The following is a 27,081-nucleotide window of genomic DNA, read 5'->3' as shown; positions in this document are numbered from 1 at the left end:
GAGAGCAAGTAAGGGGTTTCTGGCTGGACGAGTGTGCCCCTCCCCTCACCTGAATGAAGTAGCAGCGTCTGGCGTGATCCTTGGTAAGAGTGGCCACGCCCGTCAGTATAGGCCGCCAGTCTCCATAAGTGGGCGGGTCTGCCTCGAACACCGCCACCACGCTCGCCGCCTTCACCTGCCAGGCACCAATGTTTAGTTAATTAGTGAAAACACATAGATACACTCACATATAGTTTGTCCTCTTCTGAATCTTGTACATGGATTTGTCTTCTGTTTATTATTTACGTATGAGAGGTTGCTGGAAATGACAAGAAAAGCCATAAAAAGGACTAACTGAACGCGGCAGTCCCCCAAAAGAGTATAGTCATGCAGAAAAAAAATACCCAAACGTCACTTCAGAAAAACGTCACTTCAGAAAAAAAATTCAATCAAAGGCAGGGGAAAATACAGAAGCAGGAGGGGAGTTCCAGAATTTACCCAGAGTTTACCAGTGAAGGGAATGAAAGATGGAGGGTTAGCATAACGTTATCATCAATATCATACACACGCACACTGACGGAGAGAGAAAAGTGAGATAATAGGTAACAGCATTGGTAGGTCAACAAAATAGCGGTGTTAATGATGCGTGATATTCAGCTTGTATCTTTTTTTCGTTGCTTCATACGTATATATAATTTTTGGAGGTGAAAGTTGTTGGTGAGAGTGATGTAAAGAAAGACGTTAATAGATATATCGTTTGCAGACAAATATCTTTATGGCTGTCTTACTGATAAGGATACCAAATATTGATAAGTGATTTTAACGCTTGTAATCTTGATAAACACACGCGCACAAACACTACAACAACTACTACAACTGCTATATTATACTACTATTATTTCTACTACTACTATTACTACTACTACTACTACTACTACTACTACTACTACTACTACTTTTATTACTACTACAAGAACAGCAACTACTACTATTACTGTTACTATCACTACTACTACTACTACTACTACTACTACTACTACTACTATCATTACTGTTACTGTTACTACTACTACTACTACTACTACTACTACTACTACTATTTCTACTACTACTACTACTACTACTACTCTTACTGTTACTACTACTACTACTACTACTACTACTACTACTACTACTACTACTTCACTACTACTACTACTACTACTACTACTACTACTACTACTACTACTACTACTACTACTATTACTACTACTACTGTACTACTACTATTATGTTCTATTCATGGACCTGCCTTCTTTTGATTGAACACTACCACCACCACCACCACCACCACGCACCTGAGCTTTCGGTGGCAGGAGAGAGAATATCTTAGTGTTGGCTTCTTCACTGAGCACGGCCGAGGATTGATGTTTCACCCTCCTCCTCCTCCTCCTCCTCCTCTCCTCCTAATGACTGTGCTGGGAGGGACGTCATGTTCACTCAATGCTGCGGAAATGAAATGTGGTTAATTCATTTTCTCCTCTCACATCTTGGCAGGTGTGAGGAAGCATATGGTCGTGGGATTGGTTTATGGTTGTCACAAATAGAGTGGTAGATGAATGGAGTGGACTCAGTAATCAGGTTGTTAGTGCTGAGTCATTACCGAGATTTGGAAGATCTGACATAATTAGAATGGGTATGATGGGTGTAAATTGGTAGGATGTGTGTGTTTCATAAAGGGATTGCTGCCACGTATAGGTCTATTGGCTTCCTGCAGCTTCCCTTTGTTCTTTATTCTTTTGTATTTCCACCTTATGACTTTTAACACATTCAAGAGAGAGATTTCAAGACATACACTTGGCTAACTCTTTTTACCTTGTTTGGGGACCGGCACCTCAGTGGGTCTTTTTTTCAATCGTAATATTTGTTGTCCTTAGCTGCGGTTTCACTCCTACAGAAAAATAAATGAATAGATAGATAAATGAATGGATAAAGAAATACTCACTGCACTGGTTATAGTCTGAACAGCAAACCAGCAATTAAATCACTGAATGCTACTGATCTGGAGACGCACCATATCATCAAACTACCGGACGCAGTGAAGTTTATCAGCGTTCGTCACCACAAGAACACAGTGACAATAAGAACTGCAGCACTGAGGTAAATCTGGCGCCAACCACTAAAGACTCATAACTCATCTACACCACTAAAGACTCATAACTCATCTACACCACTAAAGATTCATAATTCATCTACACCACTAATGACTCATAACTCATCTACATCACTAAAAATTCATGACTTATCTACACCACTAAAGATGCATGACTAGTATACACCACTAAGGAATCATAACTTATCTACACCACTAAAGACTCATAACTCATCTACATCACTAAAGATTCACAACGCATCTACACCACTAAAGATTCATAACTCATCTACACCACTAAAGATTCACAACTCATCTACTGACTCAACTTCGCCTTCCGCAGCCGTGATCCGCACTTCACTGTTTCGTAGATGAGAACGCAGTTTGTTTCCATGGCTCAGTGTTTTACTTATCTTACTTTGCAATCACTGTGCTAAAATTGTTCTCTACATAGGTGCTCATTCATTATAATTTATATTGAACTTTACTGCAAAACACAAATAATCACACGAAGGCATTTGCCGAGTGCATGGGACATGGTGGCGATATTCCTTCGTTGAATGTGTCCGCTGGGCCAAGGCAAGAAGCGCGGTGGTGGTGGTGATGGTGGTGCTGTGACTGGAAGGCTTCGTGCTTTTTCCCAATGCTAGACAAACACACGTCAGTACTGGAACACTTTCTATCTTGAGTTTTGTGTATGATTAGACCAATCTATTTATATTAGGAAGGTTATATACAGGTTATAAGATTAATGGCCAGAGTTTTCACTATTTCAATCCCCACATAAGTTTCTGAAGCCGTATAAAATCGTCAAATAGTAAACAGAATGAATATGAAAACGCGTTATGGTGCCGAAGGATTTAAAGCGCAGGGGAAGGATGCATCACAGTCTGGGTGATCAACAAACCACTGAAACCAGCTGGGAGTCTTCGTTCGGATACAGTAATATTCCTCTGCCTTGCCTCACACAACCACTGGAGTCTTTATTCAGTACTTTACACCACCGCCGCCGCCGCCCCTCCATGTACTAGCGTACTGTAGCTTCCATTACGTATGTACTTTTGCTGTAGCGTTTCCATGAGCCAGCTGTCACTCACCGTCTCCCTCGATCACCACCACCAACACCGCCAGCATTAACGAATCAACATTTTACTAACACAGGCACTTTTTTTTTTTTTTTTTTTGTCCCATCTACTCACAAGGTCATCCTCTTTTTTTTTTCCGAGTCTCCTCACATCACTGCAACTACCACCACCACAACAACAACAACAAAAACAACAAACACCATCACTAGCATATGAGCTTTTCCCGAATCAATCTAATCTCCACAGGAAACATTTCGTCACCAAACCTGATAGAGTCTTTAACACCAGCAAAGATGTACGTGACCACAATGCGCGTACGTCCCACCTCCTCCTCGTAGCCGTGGAAGAATATGAGTGACGGAACCCAAAAGAAATATACTCTTTTGTCACACTTGCTAACTAAAGGGCAAAACATCCGCTGACCAAATGCAACTCAAGTCAACTGATGGAAAGGCTGAGTACATTCACGAGATACCACGAGGGGACTATGTGAAGTGGATGATGGACGGCACTTTATGACCCTTTGGTTTGATATGAAATGTTAGCTTCCCCACCTTTCCAGTAGCGTGTAAACAAGGGCCAGGGGCAGGGCAGAGGGCCACAGTGCCGCCCCCCGAACAGGCCGCCCCTCTGTGTCATTTCCTGGCGGGGCGGGTTGTGACGGCTGCCAGGCATACCAACATAATTCTTGTCATTGTTACCATTATTCCATCAATTAAACGATGTTACTAGACTACAGTGTGGAGGAGTTAGAGCTAGAAGTACGAGTAATATGACATCTTACGCTGTGTGGAGTTGCATATCAAGAACTATGTATATTTTGTAACGTGGGGAGTCGTACGTAAAGATTGGTACACCTTTTTGATAAGAAAATACCACTACTCTTCCTCTGATATCTTATCTCTCACATGGAGGACATTAATCCTAGTCACTCGTAACATCTCAACATATGTCACACTGCACTTCCCATACAACACAGCCCGTGCTGGAGTGAAACAAGTATATATCCTGGGAGAGTGATACTATAGGTGGCCTTTGAAAATCCTGAAGTGCTTGTATTACTTGTCTTGCCGGGGGCCGTGTCTTATCAGGAAGTGGCGCTGCTGTCAAGGCCCACAACCATCTATTACTCAACTTCTCAATAATTTTGTTAGGACATGCTTGGTTGTTTGTCTATCTATAATGATGAGAGAGAGAGAGAGAGAGAGAGAGAGAGAGAGAGAGAGAGAGCGTATACCAAGCACCCAGAAATGTCGGCCAGATAAGTATTCTTGAGAACGTAATGACTAATGACGGAAGGATGTACGTATTAACGCCACTAACTCGTTTCCTAGTATTGCTCCGGTGTAGCCTGCGTAACGTACACACATCCGTCGGCCCGGCCCAGCCCATGTAAAATGCTGCAAGCTGGCGCGGTGACTCGATCCTTATCTCCTGCACAATGGATTAAACTCCATAAAAGTTTAGAATAATGTTGAGCCTATAATTGGAGGACGTGGTGATATCATTATCATTACTACTACTACTGCTACTATGTTGCTGTCGCTGCTATTGACTTGTGTTATGCTTATGGTGCTTTGATATTGATTGAGGAAGCGTTATCATAAGAATTTAAATCTCATAATATATGTGTATTACTCAAAATAACACTAGACCAGTCTCTCTCTCTCTCTCTCTCTCTCTCAACTGAAACAACACTGGCCTTACCTTTTTTTATTTTTATTTTATTATTTTTTTTCCTACCAGTGTGTGTGCGTGACCCTGTCACGGTCAGATTACTTAACGCACAAACACAAAATGGGATAAATTTAAAGCAAATATCAAATAAATCAGTTTTAATTGTTATTATCACTACGGTGTCCACTGTTGTATTCCCCTCACACACACAAACAGTGATTTAAGGCTAGCAGGGAAAAGTGCCAAGTCACCAAATGAAATCAACAAAATCGAGAACCATACCTTGCTGTTTCAAAGGAAACTATAACATCAACTTCACGAATCCAAAACTGAAGTGACTGTAACATAACACACTGTTCCTGCTACACGTGATGGTTGTACTGTACTGAAGTAATGCAATGAGACCATTTACTATCTGTACGTTCAAGACTCCACAGCACAGACGGGTGGTGGTGGGCCAGCCGACACGCCAAGTCACCCCTGAGATCAGAAACAACTTGCTCTTACCACAATAAATTTCCTAGGCCACAAAGACGACTAGCGGGGTTTTTTATACAGTTTTTCCTTAAAATAAACTAGAAATCTTGTCAATCCATCATCAAAACCATAAAGACACCCTCGGAAACACGAGTATCTTCAACTAAAGAGTTGGAAAGTAGTGACGAGAGAACAAAGCCTTTCAGAATACAAGCCTCAGTCACCAGCCACAGATTCATTCACTCACCACTAGTAGTAGAAATTATCTTATACACGTCTATTTTTTTTCCTTTATTACTGTCACATATCATGGTAAAGGGGTGGCTGTTCAGAGTGAGTGTGTGGCAATGGAGCAGCTGTGACAATACTACCCACTGATCTCCCGTGCTGACGCTGGCTGCCCCGTCTATGAACCCCACCTTCAGTAGTACTACATTCAGATCTGTGATTATTGTGTCTTTCCTGTATTTTGAATTGCTATCACATCTCATCCGGATAATTCTTAGAGTTATCACAGTTTTCTTTCCACTGATAACACAGAACTTCCATGACTACGCCCTTGAAAACCTAAAAAAATTTCGCCAGAGCCTATTTAAAGCGCAAGAATAAGAAAAAACATGGAAGCATATAATAATCGTCCCTCATCAGCAAGACTGAACTAAGAGCTGTAAAATAAGACTAATAAGACCTGTATGTTGAGACTGTATTCACACCTGCTTGATATGACTATATGAAGATCTCTATAGTAAGACTGTATTAAGACCACTATCATGAGACTCTATTAGTATGTCAAGACTGTATTCAGATCTATTAAGACTGCTTTCAGACCTTTATATTTACTGTTTCAAGATGCGTGCATTTAAATTGTTCAGATCCGTCATAACAATGGTGGGAAACACTTCACTATAAAACAGAACCTGCACCATCACTACACACTTACAAACATTCTGATCACTTCCTGTGCTGTGTACACTATCACATTGTCTGCCTCTTTAAAACCTACATATAGATAAAACTTCTGTTATTTTTATATCTTTCTTCATTTCTTTTGTTCTTGTGTCTCTTCAAATATTCAGGTGTGTGTGTGTGTGTGTGTGTGTGTGTGTGTGTGTGTGTGTGTGTGTGTGTGTGTGTGTGTGTGTGTGTGTGTGTGTGTGTGTGTGTGTGTGTAATTCACCTCGGTCGCCTGCTGGTCACCCAGCCAGTCTTCCCCATTACGGAGCGAGCTCAGAGCTCATAGACCAATCTTCGGGTAGGACTGAGACCACAACACACTCCATACACACCGGGAAAGCGAGGCCACAACCCCTCGAGTTACATCCCGTACCTATTTACTGCTAAGTGAACAGGGGCCACACATTAAGAGGCTTGCCAATTTGCCTCGCCACTTCACAGGACTCGAACCCAGACCCTCTCGATTGTGAGTCGAGCGTGCTAACCACTACACTACGCGGTGTGTGTGTGTGTGTGTGTGTGTGTGTGTGTGTGTGTGTGTGTGTGTGTGTGTGTGTGTGTGTGTGTGTGTGTGTGTGTGTGTGTGTGTGTGTGTGTGTGTGTGTATTTACCTAATTGTATTTACCTAATTGTAACATACGGAAAAGAGCTATGCTCGTGTTGTCCCGTCTCCATATCTATTAATGTCCAGCTTTTTCTTAAAATCATGAATATTCCTTGCTGACCACTTCCACGTCTAAACTATTCCATGCTTCCACCCTTCTATGAGGGAAGCTATATTTTTTCACATCTCTCCTATAAGTGGCCATTTTTAGTTTTTTCCCATGCCCTCTCGACATTCTTCCATTCCACATACACAGATCTTCCCTATCCATTTTTTCCATGCCAATCATCACTGTGTGTGTGTGTGTGTGTGTGTGTGTGTGTGTGTGTGTGTGTGTGTGTGTGTGTGTGTGTGTGTGTGTGAACAAGTTAAGGAAGTACGTAGAAGCTTACAGTTTAAAGCAAAAGTACATACATTCACAAACTTAACAGCACTAACACAAATAATAATGGTTACTTTGTCTCAAATGAGCATAGGTTTGTTTTTACAGACTAAAAACTAATACATAACAAATTTTGAGATTATTGTACATGATAAGAACAATTACAGTAGTGTAAAGAAGCAGATCATAAAACAAAGACTACAGACTAGTTTCCAGATAGCTTATGGAAGACCTAAGTTAATATGCTAGTAAAATATTATATAACACATGTATGTACATATAAACACAAGATTAACACATCAGCACTCCTATAGAACAAGTTAAGGTGTCTATAACAAAGATACACGTGAGAACCCCCCTTCAAATCCACAAAGTTATGAGCAACACTGCAAAACACACCAGCATTATGTCTCCCCATTGTAAGTATATCGGTGTTAATGTATCAATGAAAAAATCCAAGCTTATTTTTTCTCTGGTATTGTATCTACTTACAGAAGACATTACTACCCACATGACACAACAAACAACAAATATATAAATGAGAGACAGAATTTAGTTGAGATTTACTAAGACCATTTCTCACTTTCTCAGGATAAATCTTACTTGTGTGTATACAACCAAAAGACAACCTTGCCTTCCCTCCCAACACACACACCACCACCTCCTGCAATGCTTCCCTCACCCAGTACACTTCAGATCACTGACTGCCTTGCCTTCCACACATGCTAGAGATTCATGAATGAGATACATGAAGGAGAGATGAGCAGTGTGTGTGTGTGTGTGTGTGTGTGTGTGTGTGTGTGTGTGTGTGTGTGTGTGTGTGTGTGTGTGTGTGTGTGTGTGTGTGTGTGTGTGTGTGTGTAATTCACCTTGGTCGCCTGCTGGTCACCCAGCCAGTCTTCCTCATTACGGAGCGAGCTCAGAGCTCATAGACCGATCTTTGGGTAGGACTGAGACCACAACACACTCCACACACACCAGGAAATCGAGGCCACAACCCCTCAAGTTACATCCTGTACCTATTTACTGCTAGGTGAACAGGGGCCACACATTAAGAGGCTTGCCCATTTGCCTCGCCACTTCCTGGGACTCGAATCCGGCCCACTCGATTGTGAGTCGAGCGTGCTAACCACTACACTACGTGGTGTGTGTGTGTGTGTGTGTGTGTGTGTGTGTGTGTGTGTGTGTGTGTGTGTGTGTGTGTGTGTGTGTGTGTGTGTGTGTGTGTGTGTGTGTGTACTTTAGTCTGATTATCAAATGGATGTCAGTGGTAACGGGAGGGAGTTTGAAAGAGATATGAATGTTTGTTAAGTGTTTGAGTGCTGCTCTCAAGTGAAGTGAAGTGATAACATGCAGCTTGTGAGAAATGTACAAGATGCTATGAGGAAAGATGTGTTGGCCCATTGGGTTCAGCACAGCACTTATAGATCACTGACCTTGCCTGAAGCATAATTCATGACACCACTATGCTGCTTACCTTGCAATCATCTACTTCCTTAAGTTACATTCAGATCTTTTCAAAATTGCTACAAGGGGAGTTAAAAAATAACATTCTGAAAAGACACATGACTACATAACTGTATAAGATCTGTCAATACTTCTCACAAAAAATTACACATTTCCTCATTTTCTCATAGTAAAAATATTTCTTCTGCTCAAAATAAAAAATGGATATTTACATAATTATAGAATGAAAAATTAATAAAGTGTATCACTATCTCTTTCCTTCACCAAAATAATAATGAGAAACATAATAATAATAATAATAATAATAATAATAATAATAATAAAAAATAGTAGTAATAATAACAAATAACAACACACCAACATAAGAACACACCAGCGTGTTTTGTCGTCAGAGTAATGAAAGGAAACGACCAGATCCAACAGTTATCGAGACTTCAACCAACACAGAAATAAAACCAAATGAAAATATAGAAATACAAAATTCAAGAAAACAAGAAGTCAACAAACAATAAAAAAAGAAAAGAAAAACACCCACTCTTGCTGCACTTAACCACAAGACCTCTTCAACAGACAAACCCAGTGCAGTAGTTGATGTCACCTCCTCACTGTCACAGCAGGAGGAACACCCAGCATCTTAGCCACCCCCCCTGCTGTGCTGCCCCCTGCCCTCTGCCCCTCAGGTGTCGTCGTCATCATCGTCCCAGCCCTCATCAGAGTCAGAGTCCGTGTCTGTGTCGTCGTCGCTCTGCATGGCCACAGCTCGGATGGCCAGGGCGCGGTGCAGATCCAAAGCCAGACCTTCCAGTTTGGGCTCATTGGATTTCATGCTGCTGCTCTCTGATGGTTCTTCCACCTTCGGATAAGATTGGTTGGATTCTTATTATTGGTCTACCTTGTTTTTGTTTTTAATTATTATTATGTACAAAATGAGTGATGATTCTTTCAAATTTGGAGGAAAAAACAACCAGCACTGCTCTATAATGCATCCACCTTCAGATAAGATTGGCTGGATTTTTAATTACTGGTCTACCTTGTTTTTTTCATAATGTACAAAATAAGTGATGGTTCTTTCAAATTTGGATGAAAAATACCTAACTCTACCTTGGGACAAAATTGATGGGGTTTTTAGTTATCAGTGTACTTTTTATCATTAGTGTATGAAATATGATAATTAGTGATGATTCTTTCAAATCTGGATGAAGAAAACACCTAACACTGCTTTCTAATGGCTTTTCTACCTTGGGATGATAAGACTGGCATGATTTTCAGTCACTGGTGTAATTCTTATCATAAGTGTATAACATAAGATAACAACTGATGGTTCTTTTGAATTTGGATGGAAAAAAAAAACACCTAGCTTTAAACCACTGATGATAAAACTGGTAGGATTTTCAATTAACCATTTACTTTTTATCAAAATATATATAAAAAAAAAAAAGTCATACAAAGAATAACAAATAAATAAAAAATACTACCATGAAAGGACACCAGTTAAAAACAGTTCAGGTTTAATCAGTGATCACTGATCTTGATATGAACAAAGGTTTGGCTAGGTTAAGGTTAAGGTTGGGTTAGGTTAAGCTCACCGGGTTCAGCTTGATGCCTGACCGAATCTCTCCCATCAGCTGACTGCGGGAATCTGTGGGAGGTGGTCGCTCCTGTGGCTCTACCTTCTGCAGGGATAGTAGTGGTGGTGATGGTGGAGAAAAACTTAATTAGTCCCTTGGTTTTGAGATATTTATATTGTGTGTGTTTGTGGGTGTGTTGTTTGTTGTTTGTAAGTTTTTTATGTGGGGGTTTGTGTGGTCCTGTTGTCTAGTTTTTCTTTAATTAATGTACAGTTTTTGTCTCTCTCTGTCATCTTCCATTAGTCTATATAAGGTGTCAATGTTCCTATGGGGATGAAAGTTTATGTATTGGTAGCCCTTCCAATATCTTTATTGCCCTAACTGTGTGTGTGTGTGTGTGTGTGTGTGTGTGTGTGTGTGTGTGTGTGTGTGTGTGTGTGTGTGTGTGTGTGTGTGTGTGTGTGTGTGTGTCCATATTGTGTATCTTAACAGTATTCTGAGCAGCACAAATGCAAATGTACACAGACACAGTGAGGGCACACAGGTGAAGCTGAAACACAAGCTGGAGGTAAGCTTGGAAACAAATATCATAGGCACGCACGCACACCATACACACGAGCACACACACACACACACACACACACACACACACACACACACACACACACACACACACACACACATCGCGTAGTGTAGTGGTTAGCACGCTTGACTCACAATTGAGAGGGCCAGGTTCGAATCCCGGCGCGGCGAGGCAAATGGGCAATCCTCTTAATGTGTGGCCCCTGTTCACCTAGCAGTAAATAGGTACGGGATGTAACTCGAGGGGTTGTGGCCTCGCTTTCCCGGTGTGTGGAGTGTGTTGTGGTCTCAGTCCTACCCAAAGATAGGTCTATGAGCTCTGAGCTCGCTCCGTAATGGGGAAGACTGGCTAGGTGACCAGCAGGCGACCGAGGTGAACACACACACACACACACACACACACACACACACACACACACACACACACACACACACACACACACACACCCGGTAGCTCACTGGTTAGAGCGCTGGCTTCACAAGCCAGAGGACCGGGGTTCGATTCCCCGGCGGGTGGAGATATTTGGGTGTGTCTCCTTTCACGTGTAGCCCCTGTTCACTTAGCAGTGAGTAGGTACTGGATGTAAATCGAGGAGTTGTGACCTTGTTGTCCCAGTGTGTGGTGTGTACCTGGTCTCAGGCCTATCCGAAGATCAGAAATAATGAGCTCTGAGCTCGTTCCGTAGGGAAACGTCTAGCTGTCTCGTCAGAGACTGCAGCAGATCAAACAGTGAAACACACACATTAATAGATACATAAATAAATAAAGTTTTTACAACACTAACATCACAATGCCACCTCTTTTTTGTCTTTCACACACACACACACACACACACACACACACACACACACACACACACACACACACACACACAAACACACATACACTAACACACACACACACACAAACACACTAACACACACACAAACACACTAACACACACACATCAACACACACAAAGAAGCACAGGAACACACAAGCATGAGCCACACAGCAAAACAAGCAAAGAAAGCAAACAGCTAACACAAAAATTCTCACAGCAACAGATAAGAGAATCCGGCAAGGCAAACAATTAAGAAAAGAGATAAACAGGGAGACAAAGAGACAAGGAGTGAGACAGAGAAGCAGAGAGGAACTAGTGATACAAGAAAAGAAGAGTACCTGAGAAGAACCATGCGGACTACAGGCCTGGTAAGGGAGAAAGGGGGAGAGAAAAGGCAAAACTGTCTATTAGTATTAAAAGCAACCAAAAACACTCCCAAACATTTATCACATTCAACTCCCACACTGATTCAAATACACTGTTATTATTATGAAGATGAGGAATCAGTCAGTTAGTCAATCAGTCACTCAGTTACTCAGTCTCCCTCTATCAGTCAATCAGTCTTCCTTTCTCTCTCTCTCTATCAGTCAGTCAGTCCATCAGTCTTTCTTTCTCTCTTTCTATCAGTCGGTCACCCTTTCTCTTTCTCTCTCTCTCTATCAGTCAGTCAGTCAATCAGTCTTTCTTTCTCTCTCTCAGTCAGTCACTCTATCTCTTTCTCTCTCTCTTTATGTCAGTCAGTCCATCAATCTTTCTTTCTCTTTCTTTCTATCAGTCAGTCAGTAAATCTTTCTTTTTCTTTCTCTTTCTTTCAGTCAGTCACTCTTTTTCTTTCTCTTTCTATCAGTCAGTCAGTCGCTCCTTCTCTCTCTCTCTCTCTCTCTCTCTCTCTCTCTCTCTCTCTCTCTCTCTCTCTCTCTCTCTCTCTCTCTCTCTCTCTCTCTCTCTCTCTCTCTCTCTCTCTCTCTCTCTCTCTCTCTCTCTCTCTCTCTCTCAGTCAGTCACTCTTTCCCTTTCTCTCTCTTTCTATCAGCCAGTCAGTCACTCTTTTTCTTTTTCTTTTTCTCTCTCTAAGACTATATACTCTGCAATAGTTTTCCCAGCTTTTTCTTCAATTTTCACTTTTCTTTCTCATCTTGTAAACACATTCATCCCTTTATCATAAATTTTATAAGTATGGAAAAGTTAATCTTATCACACTCTAGTTTCTATTTCATCGTAATTAGCCTGAGAGAGAGATGTCAGACCACCACCTCCAGTAAATCAAGGGGTTACTGTAATCACCCGAGTAGTGTGTTAGCAGCCACACAGAGAGGTAAGGAACTAGAGGAGATCTGAGCAAGTGTGGTGGGAAGGAAGTGTTACTGGTCTGCTAGCTCTGTCAGGAGGAATACAAACAAGATACCTCTATTGTTGAATGTCTTATAAATAACACACAATGAGGAGGCCAGAGAAGATGTAGGAGTGAAAACTGAATGTCACACACCCACTCTGCCTACAACTACTAGTAAGAAGCACCAAGTCTCACACACACACACTGACGGAGATTGTTCTACATATACTCAAGACTGCATGTCGATTCATTAGTGATACAGTTTTTAAATAGACCAAAACAGCAGAGAAAAGTACAAATTTGATCAATACAATAATGATTCATCTCCTTCCTAAGACATTCATACACTACCATTATTCATAGTACAGATTAAACATACTACTACTACTACTACTACTACTACTACTACTACTACTACTACTACTACTACTACCACTACTACTATTAATTGTATGAAGATCAACTTCTCCAGTTAGTTTTGAGATAGGAAAGACTACATTAGATTAAGCAACTTTAGACTAAGGCATATGTTAGGTTAGGTTTGATTCAATTACATAACCTAACCTAACCCACCTAAAACGTAACTGGAATAACAAACCTTCACAAGACTCAATAATACTAACAATAATAACAATAACAATAACAATAATAATAATAATAATAATAATAATAATAATAATAATAATAATAACAACAATAATAATAACAATAGTGAAACCTCCATACCTTAAGAGTGGAGCCTGTCCTAATCTGGTCAAGCAGGGCAGACCGGGCATCCTGTGTCACCCCACTGGCTGGTGCAGCTCCCATGGGTGGCATCGGTGGTGGAGGAGGGGGTGCCATGCCATTGGAGGGGACAGGGGGTGGTGGAGGAGGTGGAGCAGCAGCCTTGGTGGGGTGGTGGTGGTGGTGGTGGTGATGGTGGTGCTGCAGGGTGGGTATGGTGGAGGTGGGTGGAGGAGGAGGGGGCACTTGGTGGTTGGAGCTGGAGGTGGGTAGAGGAGGCAAGGGAGTGGTCTTTGGTCCTGTGGGGATGAAGGAAGCATTAGTAAACACAAAGGCATCTGGGATCAAGAATGCTGCACCAATATCAAGATCTTTAAAAAGTGCTGGGATTCAGATACAAGCAATAATGAACTCTCTGCCCTCCTGTCAGGCTTACAATGGCAAGACTGAGGTGTGGGGACAGCTGAACATGTGACACCCGAGACCAGAGGATGCTAGTGTGGTCAGTGATTGGTGGTCAGTGAATGAAGACCCCACCCAGCCAGGAGACACAGTGGGAACATAACAGATTTTGGTGGACATATAAAAACATTATACATTCTGTGTTGAATAAGACTGCTGCACTGATAATTAACCAAACTAATCTAAGCTAACCTAACCAAACTGACTTACTCAACTGGTAACAAAACAAGTGCAGGACATATACTCTGGAACTCCCTATGTGCTTCTGCATTTCCAACTTCCTATGACTTGACTTCGTTCAAGAGGACAGTTTCAAGACATTTATCCCTTCTTTTGGCTAACTCTCACAAACTGGCAAGGGGACTAACAAATAAATGGGCCCTTTTTATAGTTTTATTTTGCCCTTGGCCAGTTTTCCCCTTTTACATAAAATACACACTAATCCCTTCACCCTTGCACTACGATAACAATGCAACACTAGAAATGTATCATAGACAGACTACTTTGTTAACGTGGAGTAATGTAATGTTCTGTATATGGTGTACTGGGGCTGTGTATTGTTCCGCTACCCCAAGGGGCACGCTCAGTCTGGTCCAAACACAGCTTCTGGACAGGCTCCTGCTCCGTTCGGCAATCCGTTTGCCTTCCTTCTTTGACTGGTCCTCCTGTCCTGCACAGCCAGTCTACCTCTACAGTCTATTGTCTACAGTCACACTCCAGTGTGTAGACAGTAATTCTACATCATCACGCTCACTACAAGCTTCATCTAGCCGCTCTGACTAGAAGTCTCTCTGGCCGCCGGCTACTTCTCAAGCCTCCCTCACGGCTACTCGCTACCAAGCTACCAAGCCTCCAGTACATTTTGTATCCTACAATAAACAAAGGGAAGTTTCCCCGGTGTTTCTCTTCAACCACACCAGAACATATTGATGGTGCCAGCAGTACCAGGACAAATAAAATAATTGTTCCTACACAACACAAACACTGCCACTCCCACAACTCACCTGCCATGACCTGGCCTGGGGGTGGCGGCATGGGGCCTCGAGGGTGCGGTGGTGGGGGCGGAGGGGCGGAGATGGGAGGGGGTGGGGGTGGAGGATGGCCATGGGTACCAGTCCTTGGTGGTGGGGAGGTGGAACAGCCCGTGTGCCTTGTGTTGGGGCGTGTGAGGGAACAGCAGGTGGAGGAGGAAGAGGGCCAGAGGATTTAGCAGGTGGGGGAGGTGGAGGTCCAGGGGAGGATGTGGTGGTGATGGTGGCGGGGGAGAGGGAAGAGAGACGCTGAGTTTCCTGGATGGCTTTCTCCACGCCACCATTCCGCTCAATGAAGTCATAGATGAACTCTCTCGTCCGGCTGTCAGAGAGCTGCTTCTCACTCACCCCGACCTGCAACACACAACATTCAGTACTGGCTCTCTTTACCTCACTTCTCTTCTATGCAGGAGAAGCACCAGCCAAGGGCAACAAGAGGGAAGAATAACATGGAGCCTGCTGATGTGCCACAATGAAAAGAAGGGTCAAAAGTGTTTTGAAACTCAAAACCCCAAGGAGCAAAGGCATTTCTATCAAAAACATGTAAACAGGCTTAGAAATATACAAGAAATATAACCAAATACTTAAAAAAAATAAAACAATTCCAGACACATACTATAAAAATTTTTCCTTCATCCAGAGAGAGAGAGAGAGAGAGAGAGAGAGAGAGAGAGAGAGAGAGAGAGAGAGAGAGAGAGAGAGAGAGAGAGAGAGAGAGAGAGAGAGAGAGAGAGAGAGAGAGAGAGAGAGAGAGAGAGAGAGAGAGAGAGAGAGAGAGAGAGAGAGAGAGAGAGAGAGAGAGAGAGAGAGAGAGAGAGAGAGAGAGAGAGAGACATACCATTCCACGAGACAAAACAACACAGAGAAGAGCAGAGTCACTTACAATGTTAAAGAACCCTTCCAGCTTCTCATCTACGCTGAACTGGGAGAAGCCGGTGTCAGGATTGAAACCAACGTGAGTGATGTGCTTGAAGTCAGTTGGCATTCCTATTTCATCCTTGCTGTGGTGGGAGACGAGAGGCGGAGTGAGAGATGGTAAGGGGAGGTAAGGTGGAAGAGATGGACCGAGAAGGGATAAAGACAGTGAGAGAGATGGCAGTGAGACAGAGAGGTGAAAGAAATGACCACACAGCAAGAGATAAAGAAGTGAGAGATGGTAAGGGGAAGTAAGGTCAAAGAGGTGAACAAACAAGAAAAGATAAAGACTGTAAGAGATGGAAAGGAGAGGTAGAGAGATAGACGAGATGAACACAGGGATAAACGCAGTGAAAGAAGAGATCACAAAGAGAGAAAGGATAACAACAAGAGTGGTGTGATGCAAGAAGGGATAAATCAGAAAGAGAACATGAAAGTACTGTATTGTAAAAACTGGTGATAAAAGACCATGGATGAAAGAAAAGAGGAAACAATGTACATCACGTCATATCTTCGTTACCTCAGTCTATACCTAACTTTTGACCTATTTTATCAGTACCCTTCCTATTAACTCAAAAACAAATAGTAAAATACACCTAGTCACCTCCATCTCTTCCTTGTGTGTAGCCAGAATGAAGCAACATCTACAGATCTCACTAGCTTCTCTTGTACACTCAGTCCTAAGGCAATGACACCAGCCCCTCATCACTCCCTGCTAAACACTCAACACGCCTCCCTCACCTCAACTTGTTCTTGTTCTTGCTTCCCTTCTTGGTGGACTTCTTGCGGGAGTCGTTGTTGACATGGAGGTATGGCACAGATGAGGGCTTGGGCTGTGGTGGTGGGGGCTGCGGTGCCTGGGGCTGGTGGTGGTGGTGGTGCAGGTGGCTGACATTCTGCTGGTGCTGAGTCTGAGTACTGAAAGACCCCTGATGATGCAGCTGCTGTTGTCCATTCTGCCGTCTCCTTTCTGTGTCCATCAATAGAAAGTGTCAATGTGGTGTATGGTATGCTATGGTAAAGTGCTTGTATTCCTACACTTGTAATGACTTCTAGCACAGTGTTGCCAGTCTTAATCTCTGGAGTTATAACCATCCTACCTTCTCCAGGCAATAGCTTCATGTCACTTAGGCTAAGGAACACACTCAAATGACCATAAAAGGCTAAGAAACACATTCAAATGACCATAAAAGGCTAAGGAACACATTCAAATGACCATAAAAATTCAAGGCTTAGTGTGGTCATGTACTCCAGCAGGATGCCATGCCACAAGAAGCTGCATTACGTTTGAGGGGACGCAGTGGGGGATATCAGCCATTCACATCCTCAGAGGTGGTGTGGTGGCATGCATGGCTCTGGCTCACAGCTGGGAGGTGTGAGGGCAGGGCATGGCCAGGGGGACAGTTTGAAGGGGTTTGGTGTGGCCCTGCTTGAGTGACAGGCAAGGACCCACAAAGAGGAGCAGCACCATTGTTACCTAACAGGAACACAACACCAACTGTACTGCCCAGGTGTTCTGTGTGTGTATGTGTGTGTGTGTGTGTGTAATTCACTGTTTGTTTGATCTGCTGCAGTCTCTGACGAGACAGCCAGACGTTACCCTACGGAACGAGCTCAGAGCTCATTATTTCCGATCTTGGGATAGGCCTGAGACCAGGCACACACCACACACCAGGACAACAAGGTCACAACTCCTCGATTTACATCCCGTACCTACTCACTGCTAGGTGAACAGGGCTACGTGAAAGGAGACACACCCAAATATCTCCACCCGGCGGGGAATCGAACCCGGTCATCTGGCTTGTGAAGCCAGCGCTCTAATCACTGAGCTACCGGGCCGTGTGTGTGTGTGTGTGTGTGTGTGTGTGTGTGTGTGTGTGTGTGTGTGTGTGTGTGTGTGTGTGTGTGTGTGTGTGTGTGTGTGTAATTCACTGTTTGATCTGCTGCAGTCTCTGACGAGACAGCCAGACGTTACCCTACGGAACGAGCTCAGAGCTCATTGTTTCCGATCTTCGGATAGGCCTGAGACCAGGCACACACCACACACCGGGACAACAAGGTCACAACTCCTCGATTTACATCCCGTACCTACTCACTGCTAGGTGAACAGGGGCTACACGTGAAAGGAGACACACCCAAATATCTCCACCCGGCCGGGGAATCGAACCCCGGTCATCTGGCTTGTGAAGCTAGCGCTCTAACCACTGAGCCACCGGGCCGTGTGTGTGTGTGTGTGTGTGTGTGTGAGAGACAGTTAATGAACAGTTGCTAAGATAAACCAAACACTATTCATGCCACACAGTGAAAATATTGAATAAGTAATGTAAACAAGAATCTTTCCACATAATTCTTTGTAAAGACATCAAGAAACACAGTGTGGAAACCTAGTGCACACCAATAACAAAGGATAAAGTATCTGCAACACATCTTAAACAACAATCATAATAACCAAAGTTAAATTTTCATCAAAGAAAGAGTAAGCCAGGCTTGGTGCAACAAGAACAGCTTGCCTCAACATGCACAACAGCCAAGTGAACAGATGTCAGCTGCTGAGTGTGAACAACAACATAACACTGAGTAGACAGACGGCAGACAGCTGCAAGCCAAGGTCAGTGTTCACATAAGCAGGCCACACTTCAAATATCTTCATTTTGGCACTCTAGTTGTCCAGATAATTTTCTTATTTTCTCAATTGACACCTCCTCTTATATATGAGCATATGCCCAGTGATGTAAGCAGTAGGAAATTTATAATAAATTTTCTGCTGAAAGTGTGTGACAACAGGTGGAAGTGTCGCATTAGCCTGGGTGTGTTGCACAGACCTGCACCATTCCTCAGTGTAGAGAGGTGCAGTGCCTGGTGCAGTGAATGTGTGGTGTCTGGCCTGTATGTCTGACATTGGTCAACACTGCAGGAGTGTGTTGCTTGGATCCTTCCATCAGTGGAGGCGTCACCATGGAGTGAGGAGTCCCTCCATCAGAGTGGCACCAGGCCAGGCCATCATCATGGCATGCTGGACAAAAAACAGCTACCACCTCACTGTGTCTTGGGGCCACCCCGGGTCTTTGTGACAGGCCAGTGACAGCTGGTTCATAGGCCAATGTCCAAGAGACATGATGGTGCTAATATAACTTTAGATGCTACTATAATGTATACACAAACTGTATTTCTTCTTTTCGTCAGGGAAAGTGTGGAGGAGGCTGGTGATGTGATCACCTGATGCTCACTCCCAGTATTTGGTTCTCATGGAGCACCTCCTCACTCTGTCTTGACACCAGAGCCACAGACAAATTCTTAGTTTTATGTGATAATAAGACTGACAAAAAAAAAAAAAAATATATATATATATATATATATATATATATATATATATATATATATATATATATATATATATATATATATATATATATATATATATATATATATATATATATATATATATATATATATATATATATATATATATATATATATATATATATATATATATATAGTCCCAAGCAGGAAATATATATATATATATATATATATATATATATATATATATATATATATATATATATATATATATATATATATATATATACAACAAATGCTGCTTAATTGTACTTCCAGAGCAGTCTTTAGTTTGAATTAAAGAATGTGGGAACAGTCCCACTGATGTGACTGTATAAATGCTTGGCTGACAACCATGAGTGAGGAAACACAGCAGCTGCAACACACAGGATCCACACACCACAGTAAGTAATTCACTTGTAATCATTAGTCTACAATTCATGGAAGAGAGGAGGAATGAGAGTAAGAGTAGGAAGAGTAAGAAGAGGAAGAAAGGTATTACAATGAATAACAGAAGTTCACAAAGTGCAACAAAGGTACTTGCTAGGCTGTTTGATTATACTAAACTAAACTAACTTACTAACATGAGGGAAAGGACAGTACAGCAGAAAGCTCCTCCCCACCAACCTATCCCTCCAGCCCAAGCTGGCTGGAAAACAAAAGATACCATGTAGCACTGGAAAACTAACATGAAATTTATGAGGAACACTCTACAGCTAGCCTTTGTCAGTGGGAGGAGGGCAGAGAGAGGTAGTGTGTTAGCACTGCATCAACGCTGTGTGGGTGTGGTGTCTGGGGCGGTGCAGCAGTCTTGCCTGGCAGGACGCAGTGCACTAGTTACCCCTGCAAGTGATTCCTGGAAGTAAATGCCTGGAAGTGGCCAGTGTCAGGACTCAGGGGTCCACCGCTGAGCATAGGTCAAGAGGCACCACCCTGGGTCTACTGGTCTACTGGGAATGCATGAAAGTTGTGAACCAACCTCATTAGACTGAACAAAGTTAGGATGCCATCCAGAGGTGTGGTTGTTTACTGGGAAAAGCACCCATTTGTCTGTAACCAATGGTGCCAAGCAGGGACTATATGTGAGCTTTGTTCATGTCAGCAAAGACTCAGCCACCAGTGGTCTGCCTCGGACACACTCTCATTACAGCACCGTTAGAGACAAATGCTGACTTGCCATTCTTTACAAAGATTCCATGGAGACAATTTACAGTTAAACAAGTACTTGTTATTTTTCTATCAGCAAATTTTGTCCTTCCATCATCACAGCCTGATTGTAATGTGGCAGTCAGCACTTCATCAACTTGCAGAGGTTACCTGTTATTTCATGAGTTTTTCTTTTTTCTGTTTAACATTTCTATTAACAATCATCTTTTTATTTATCTCTTATTATCATCATCATTATTACTATTTTCTTCAACTACAGTGAATCGAGTCATGTTCAAGTCTGCCAATATTGTGTCTCTCTACATCTTTGGTAATGATGTGTTTGGCAAAGCAGGAGGAGGAGGAGGAGGAGGAACAGGAGGAACAGGAGGAGGAGGAAGAGCTATTCTACAACAGCACAATGCTTCACTCACCCTCCTTCTTCCTCTGTTTGGTGGCCAGGCGGTCACTGATGGCAGTATTGAAAGCATTTGCCTCAGACTCATCAGCAAAGTTCAGGCCAATCATCTGGTCCTGTGAGGGAGAAGACAACAATTTGACTGCGAATACTGAAAAAATGGTAAATATACTAACACATCTTGATCTCCTCCTGGGAACACTGATGGAAGCAAACTTTTCATTACCACAGTGCCTCTCTCTCTCTCTCTCTCTCTCTCTCTCTCTCTCTCTCTCTCTCTCACACACACACACACAAACACACAAGCAAGGGAAAGTGTTTAAACTACATAAAGAACAGTTTTTCCTTTTAAACACAAACACTGGCAAAACTGTTTATCAGTGAGGAGCAAGCAAGGAAGGAGCTGTACTTCTTACTTCATAGGCAAACTTTTACCAAACTGATGACCTGCCGGTGAACTATGTAGGACTTATGTTCAGAATGCCAGTTTACAACTTATGGATCAGTATTATAAATTTTTTAGATGCTTAGCAAATGTGAAAAGAAAATTACTGTATTATAATGCTTCATTGCATTAAATTCTAGTAAGAAATACATTGAAAAGCCCTCTATAATAGTAATAATAATAATAATAAAACAATAGCTAATATTACACTTCCTCTGTGAAAATCTTTTCATCGGCAACTCACTACATCAGGAAAAACAGGCGACGACAAGAAAACTCATAAGAAGAGCTCAGCACTGTCGGTTCATATTTTTCAACATTATTATTTGTATAATTATGGAAACATTCGCAAGGGAGATAAGCCTCCTCTCCATCTCCCTCTTCACACACACACACACACACACACACACACACACACACACACACACACACACACCTTGCACAATTCCGGCAAAGAAGGAGAAATAGAACTATGAATGCGTCCAAGATGCATAAGAGTTTGAAGCTTTGATATACCAGCAGACGGCAGCTTCATTCTTCGCCTCCCTGTCCCTTGGCCAGCCTTAGCACACCCCTTCACTGTCCCAACCAAACCTACAGCCATCAACTGCATCACCAATGAGATATCTGATGGCTGATGACAGCTCACTTCCACGTCTTGTATATCTAATGAGTGCTGGCTGGTAGAGAGGTCTGTGCTGTGTCCGGCTGTGGGTACCGGTGTCCTGTGTGTGTAGGAGGGCAGGACCGGCTCACTGGCACTGCGCTTCATGGTCCCCATTTGGTAGAAGGCTCACACAAGGGCTCAAGGTTTACTGTTACTGGAGACTAATGTGGAGCTAACTGAGTGTTCAACTGGCACTGTTTTCTCCACTACTCACTCTGATGACTAATAATTGTTTCACTTAAAGCCATTCTGTCTTATTTCTCTTCCTTGATGTAAACTTTCTTTATAGAATAAACTTTAATTCTTTTATCTGGTTCTAAACTTCCTCACATACACACAAACACACACATGTCTTTTGGAGTAGTACTTTTTGGTCACAGTGGTGTAAACAATGAGTGAACAGCATGATACAATGTTCTATTATATCAGGTCTTATCGCTGGCTTATCAGGAGCATCACCCACAGTTTGCACACAATTGAGACACACCTTGCAACACCAACCACTGTGACTCACCTGATACATAATGCATTCACTGAGTATATGTATGAAAAAATCAAGAACCAGAGTATGAACTTGGAAAAATTTACATATACACTTGTTCGCATACACACACAAACCTCTCTCTCTCTCTCTCTCTCTCTCTCTCTCTCTCTCTCTACCTCAGCCTCAAACTGGTGGAAGAAGGGCATGGAGGCTGTGTAGATAAACTGGTTGTACAGCTCCTGCTCAAACACTCGTTTCCCCAGAGTCAAGTCATAAACCTGCAAGAACACATCAGGATCTATGTAACAGGAAGAGAATGCTGGAAATGCAGAATGGAAGACAGTAGTAGTAGTAGTAGTAGTAGTAGTAGTAGTAGTAGTAGTAGTAGTAGTAGTAGTAGTAGTAGTAGTAGTAGTAGTAGTATAATATAAAGGATGAATTGAAAGTCAAACAAATAAATAAGTTAGTAGAAGTGACATAACATTTAACTGCAAAGAACAAAGTATAAAGTCAAAGAATAAATAAGAAAAATTAATAAATAAATAAATAGTACTGAATAAAATACATGAATAATAGCTATTGTAAAAAAAAAAGCCTTCATTTTATAGACAACACAACACCATATGCACAAACAAATACACACACACACACACACACACACACACACACACACACACACACACACACACACACACACACACACTACAAAAAATGGCTACAAGAATGGTTCCAGAATTTGAAAGGATGACATATGAGGAGAGACTAAAGGCTATGAATCTACCAACCCTGGAACAATGAAGGGAGAGAGGAGATCTGATACAAGTTTATAAATTGATCAATGGAATGGACCAAGTGGATAATGAGAAACTGATCCTGAGAGAAGAATATGACATTTGAAGCACAAAATCGCATAGTAAAAAGCTGAGAAAAGGAAGATGTCTGAGAGATGTTAAAAAATATAGTTTCCTGCAAAGATGTATTGAGACGTGGAACAGTTTAAATGAAGAAGTAGTGTCTGCAACAAGTGTGCATACTTTTAAAGTAAGATTGGATAAGTGTAGATATGGAGACAGGGCCACACGAGCATAAAGCCCAGGTCCTGTAAAACTACAACTAGGTAAATACACACACACACACACCTGAATGAAGTAGGACCTGCGCATATTATCCTTAGTGAAGGTAGCCACCCCACAGTGCCGGCGCCTCCAGGAATTGTGGTGTGGCCCATCTGTGCCAAACACCTGCACCACCGCTGTAGACAGACTCTGGGGGAACACACCTCATTAATAGATTGATACCTCACCACCACTGCCTTATCTGACACTTTTAGCACTTTAGCACCACTATCACACCTGACACCTGCCTTGTAACTCACCTGACACTTTTTTTTAGCACATCAGCACCACAGCCTTACCTGATATTTTTGGCACCTACCACCACTACCTCATGTAACACCTGCCTTGGTAACACTGCCTCACCTGACATCTGTGGTCCAGCAGCCTGAAGACCATCTCATTCTCCTCCCTGGTGATGAGGTTGGAGGGCACACTAGGAGGGGTCGGCTTGCGGTTAACACTCATCTCAGCAACACCCGGAACCTGACACAAGGCACTCACTGGTCAGCTCCTCCAGTGCCTAGAAAAATTTATATATCTAGGTTACTGAATATGTGTAAGACCTGGAGAGTTAAAAGTCTGGTGAGTGAATAGATTGACAGGTCATGGTAGTGTAGCAGAAGAGACAGCCCTGGTGGTCATTTCATTTCTTATGTAGGAAGGGATCCAGCAAAGGCAACAAAAATTATAATATAAAAAAAAAGGCTATAAAGGAGTTAGGCCCATACAGAGACAAAAGCATCTGCCAAAGCCAAAGGGTAAGTGTAGTGAAAGAGTTCAAATCATAGAAAGGTGCAAATACTGGCTGCCCTTGCCTGTTATTTCTGTCATGACAAAACACAACCCACACCAACCTCTACAACCTTCACCATTTCCTTACCCACAAAGGAGACACAGCCTCATGAGTCAGTCCTGTTGGCTCTTGGATTTTCCACTTACAACTTTATTTCCTGTGTTTTCCCTTTTAAGCCTCTCACTTTGAAATGTAACTTTTCACTGAACTGAAAGGAATGAGCATATACAAGAAAGCCAGAAAAAGAATAGATTTAGCAATATCTAGGCAGTATAGAATTTGCAGGTGGCTCTAGAGCAGGATGTGGCATCTCACAATGGGTAGTGATAAAGGAAAGATACACTGAATAGCTGTGAAAGAATTAAAACCATCCTTAAGGCATTTCACATTTTAGAATACATATGAATGTAGATGCTGAATAAACTACAGAGGTAAAGAGTAACCACAAGTACCTTGTAATGAAAGTGTGACTGCAAAACGAAGAAACCTTGCAACTACATCGAAAATCAAGCGACAGCAACAACACATCCCAATCTAATCTTTGAGTGTGACTGATGCTCGGGACTAATGCTCTGGGCACATTACAGGTTGTTCACAATATGTCACTTGAAAGTAATGCAAAAAAAAAAAAAAAAAAAAAAAAAAAAAAAAAAAAAAAAGTCAAGCTGTCATTCTGAGTGTACTTTACTACTAATGCACACAGGGGAACCACAATAGCTAATAAAAAAGCCCAAGAAATCATACACTATTCATATTATACCACTGCTGGAAAGTAACATTAGAAAACAGTGGGTACCATTTGAGTGTGACATTAGTGGCACTTTCTAACTATGGCACACAGGAGAACCACAATAAAAAAAAAAAAAAAGAAAAAAAAAATCTATATCAAAACTATTCACATTTCACCACTGGAAAAAATATACAAAAACACATAATCTGCCATTCTGAATGTCATTATATACCACAACAGCATGTGGGGGTAACACAATGCCTCTTTACAAGCACCATACAAAGCAGGATGCCAAAATGATAGTGACATCCTGTACTCTCAAATCCTATCTAGTATTCACTTCCTCAAGATTACGGACACGTTAAGTCACACATTCACACAAATCTATGAAATTCATCTTCACTGACACTATGAAAACTTCTTACACAATTTCTTTCATACACAACCAGCACAGCACCAGACAGAGACAGAGACAGAAAGAAAAAAAGAGAGAGAGAGAGAGAGAGAGAGAGAGGGGAAGCTTCTGCTTCTCTCTCTCTCTATAGCTTTTTTTTCCTTCTGAATTAGTTTTAGAGAAGTTTCCAAAACATTACACAAGGTTTTCAGGATTTTGGGAATAATTAAAAATAACAACTTTTCATTCCCTAGTCTCCCAATCTCTATATGGGTAAAAGTAGTGGTAGAAGATGTTCTATACACATGTTCATTTTGAAGTTGGTTTAGCTGAGTGGTGAATTTCAAGTCTGGCAGGGTGAAAGATACAATGACCGGGCCAGGGCGTTGCTCATGTCATAGAAACACCATGTCAACATACTCCACCTTATAAGTGTGTGGCATTCTCAACAGTTTTTTTTGTCATAATCATACAATAGGTACAATCTAAATGTTTTCATTATCATTGTGTAATATTTATCGGTAAATCACTGTCCATCAACGCTACTTGTTTCACTACGGGATACTGCAATACCCCATAACTTATAAAAATGATGACTGAATAACTCACAAGGCTATTTTCACCCCACTACACTGAAATCTCACCCCGCGGCTAAATGAAGCTTCAAAATGCATTATGTATTGAATATTTGCTAATTACAATAATCTGAACTTTCTCCCATAGCACTATCCACAGAAACTCATGCTGCACCCAATGCAAGACCCAGCATTTCCAAATCCTTATCACTAGGAAAATTGGAAACAAGAAAGTACCAAAACTTTACCTACACGTTAAAATGCACCATTGTAAACAGGAGTGTATATGACTGTCTGGTCATAAAAACTGATTAGTAAACTTTTTCTTCAAAGTTCAGTGTATCATTAAAAATCATCTGTCAAAACAATAAATACATATTCACATGCCTTTCCTGGAGCCTCAATGTGTTATGATGTAAAACTAACAATGAATAAATAAATACATATAAAATAATGCACATGGTGCTTTCTTAGGATATGAGTGTATTTCCTTTCAAAAATATATATCCCTGAGCTAATTACCGAGGAGACAGACAGGTAGGTAGGCAGACGGATGGCCAGACAGGCAGATTGGCAGGCAAGCAAGCAGACCACGCCCCGAATAAACCCCGTAACACACCCTCAATACACACAACACCCACACACTTTGCATACACAACACACCCAAGGAGTACAGCCTCAGTGGACACAGAGATAAGACTGGGAGCAGACAGGAAGTCGCTAAATGTCGAGTGACTAAACACTGAAACCGAAACCAACTGTGACCCACTTCCGCTCT

The 27,081-nt window shown here is 42.0% G+C and overlaps 2 protein-coding genes and 1 long non-coding RNA gene across 7 annotated transcripts in view; 1 reads left to right on the top strand and 2 right to left on the bottom strand.

The window, feature by feature from the left end:
• The window catches only part of LOC123512813 (formin-like protein 14), a 9,029-nt gene extending 4,890 nt beyond the window's left edge, over nucleotides 1-4,139 (bottom strand). The window contains exons 1-4 of one of the 5 annotated variants that reach the window (XM_045269404.1): nucleotides 3,750-4,139; nucleotides 1,834-1,909; nucleotides 1,317-1,464; nucleotides 50-175 (exon numbers count right to left, since the gene is read on the bottom strand). The gene's annotated coding sequence lies outside the window, so the exon portion shown is untranslated. The other 4 variants (XM_045269406.1, XM_045269407.1, XM_045269403.1 and 1 more) reach the window with 4 other exon arrangements.
• LOC123512815 lies at nucleotides 2,038-10,793 on the top strand. The gene is made up of 2 exons (XR_006677196.1): nucleotides 2,038-2,118; nucleotides 9,327-10,793. It is a non-coding gene; the product is annotated as an uncharacterized LOC123512815 (long non-coding RNA).
• On the bottom strand, nucleotides 8,421-27,081 carry LOC123512809 (neural Wiskott-Aldrich syndrome protein-like). Its single transcript, XM_045269399.1, is given in 13 exon segments — nucleotides 8,421-9,609; nucleotides 10,343-10,429; nucleotides 12,069-12,095; nucleotides 13,790-14,088; nucleotides 15,256-15,381; nucleotides 15,384-15,636; nucleotides 16,166-16,283; nucleotides 16,939-17,167; nucleotides 21,117-21,216; nucleotides 22,873-22,974; nucleotides 23,836-23,961; nucleotides 24,175-24,331; nucleotides 26,967-27,081. Coding segments are annotated over 12 exon segments (1,746 nt in total). The 5' UTR covers nucleotides 24,277-24,331; nucleotides 26,967-27,081; the 3' UTR covers nucleotides 8,421-9,432.

The sequence above is a fragment of the Portunus trituberculatus genome, chromosome 34 (assembly GCF_017591435.1).
Source record: "Portunus trituberculatus isolate SZX2019 chromosome 34, ASM1759143v1, whole genome shotgun sequence".
Taxonomy (NCBI): Eukaryota; Metazoa; Arthropoda; class Malacostraca; order Decapoda; family Portunidae; genus Portunus; species Portunus trituberculatus.
Note: the sequence above shows the minus strand (reverse complement) of the source record. Positions and strands in the feature narration are given on the sequence as shown.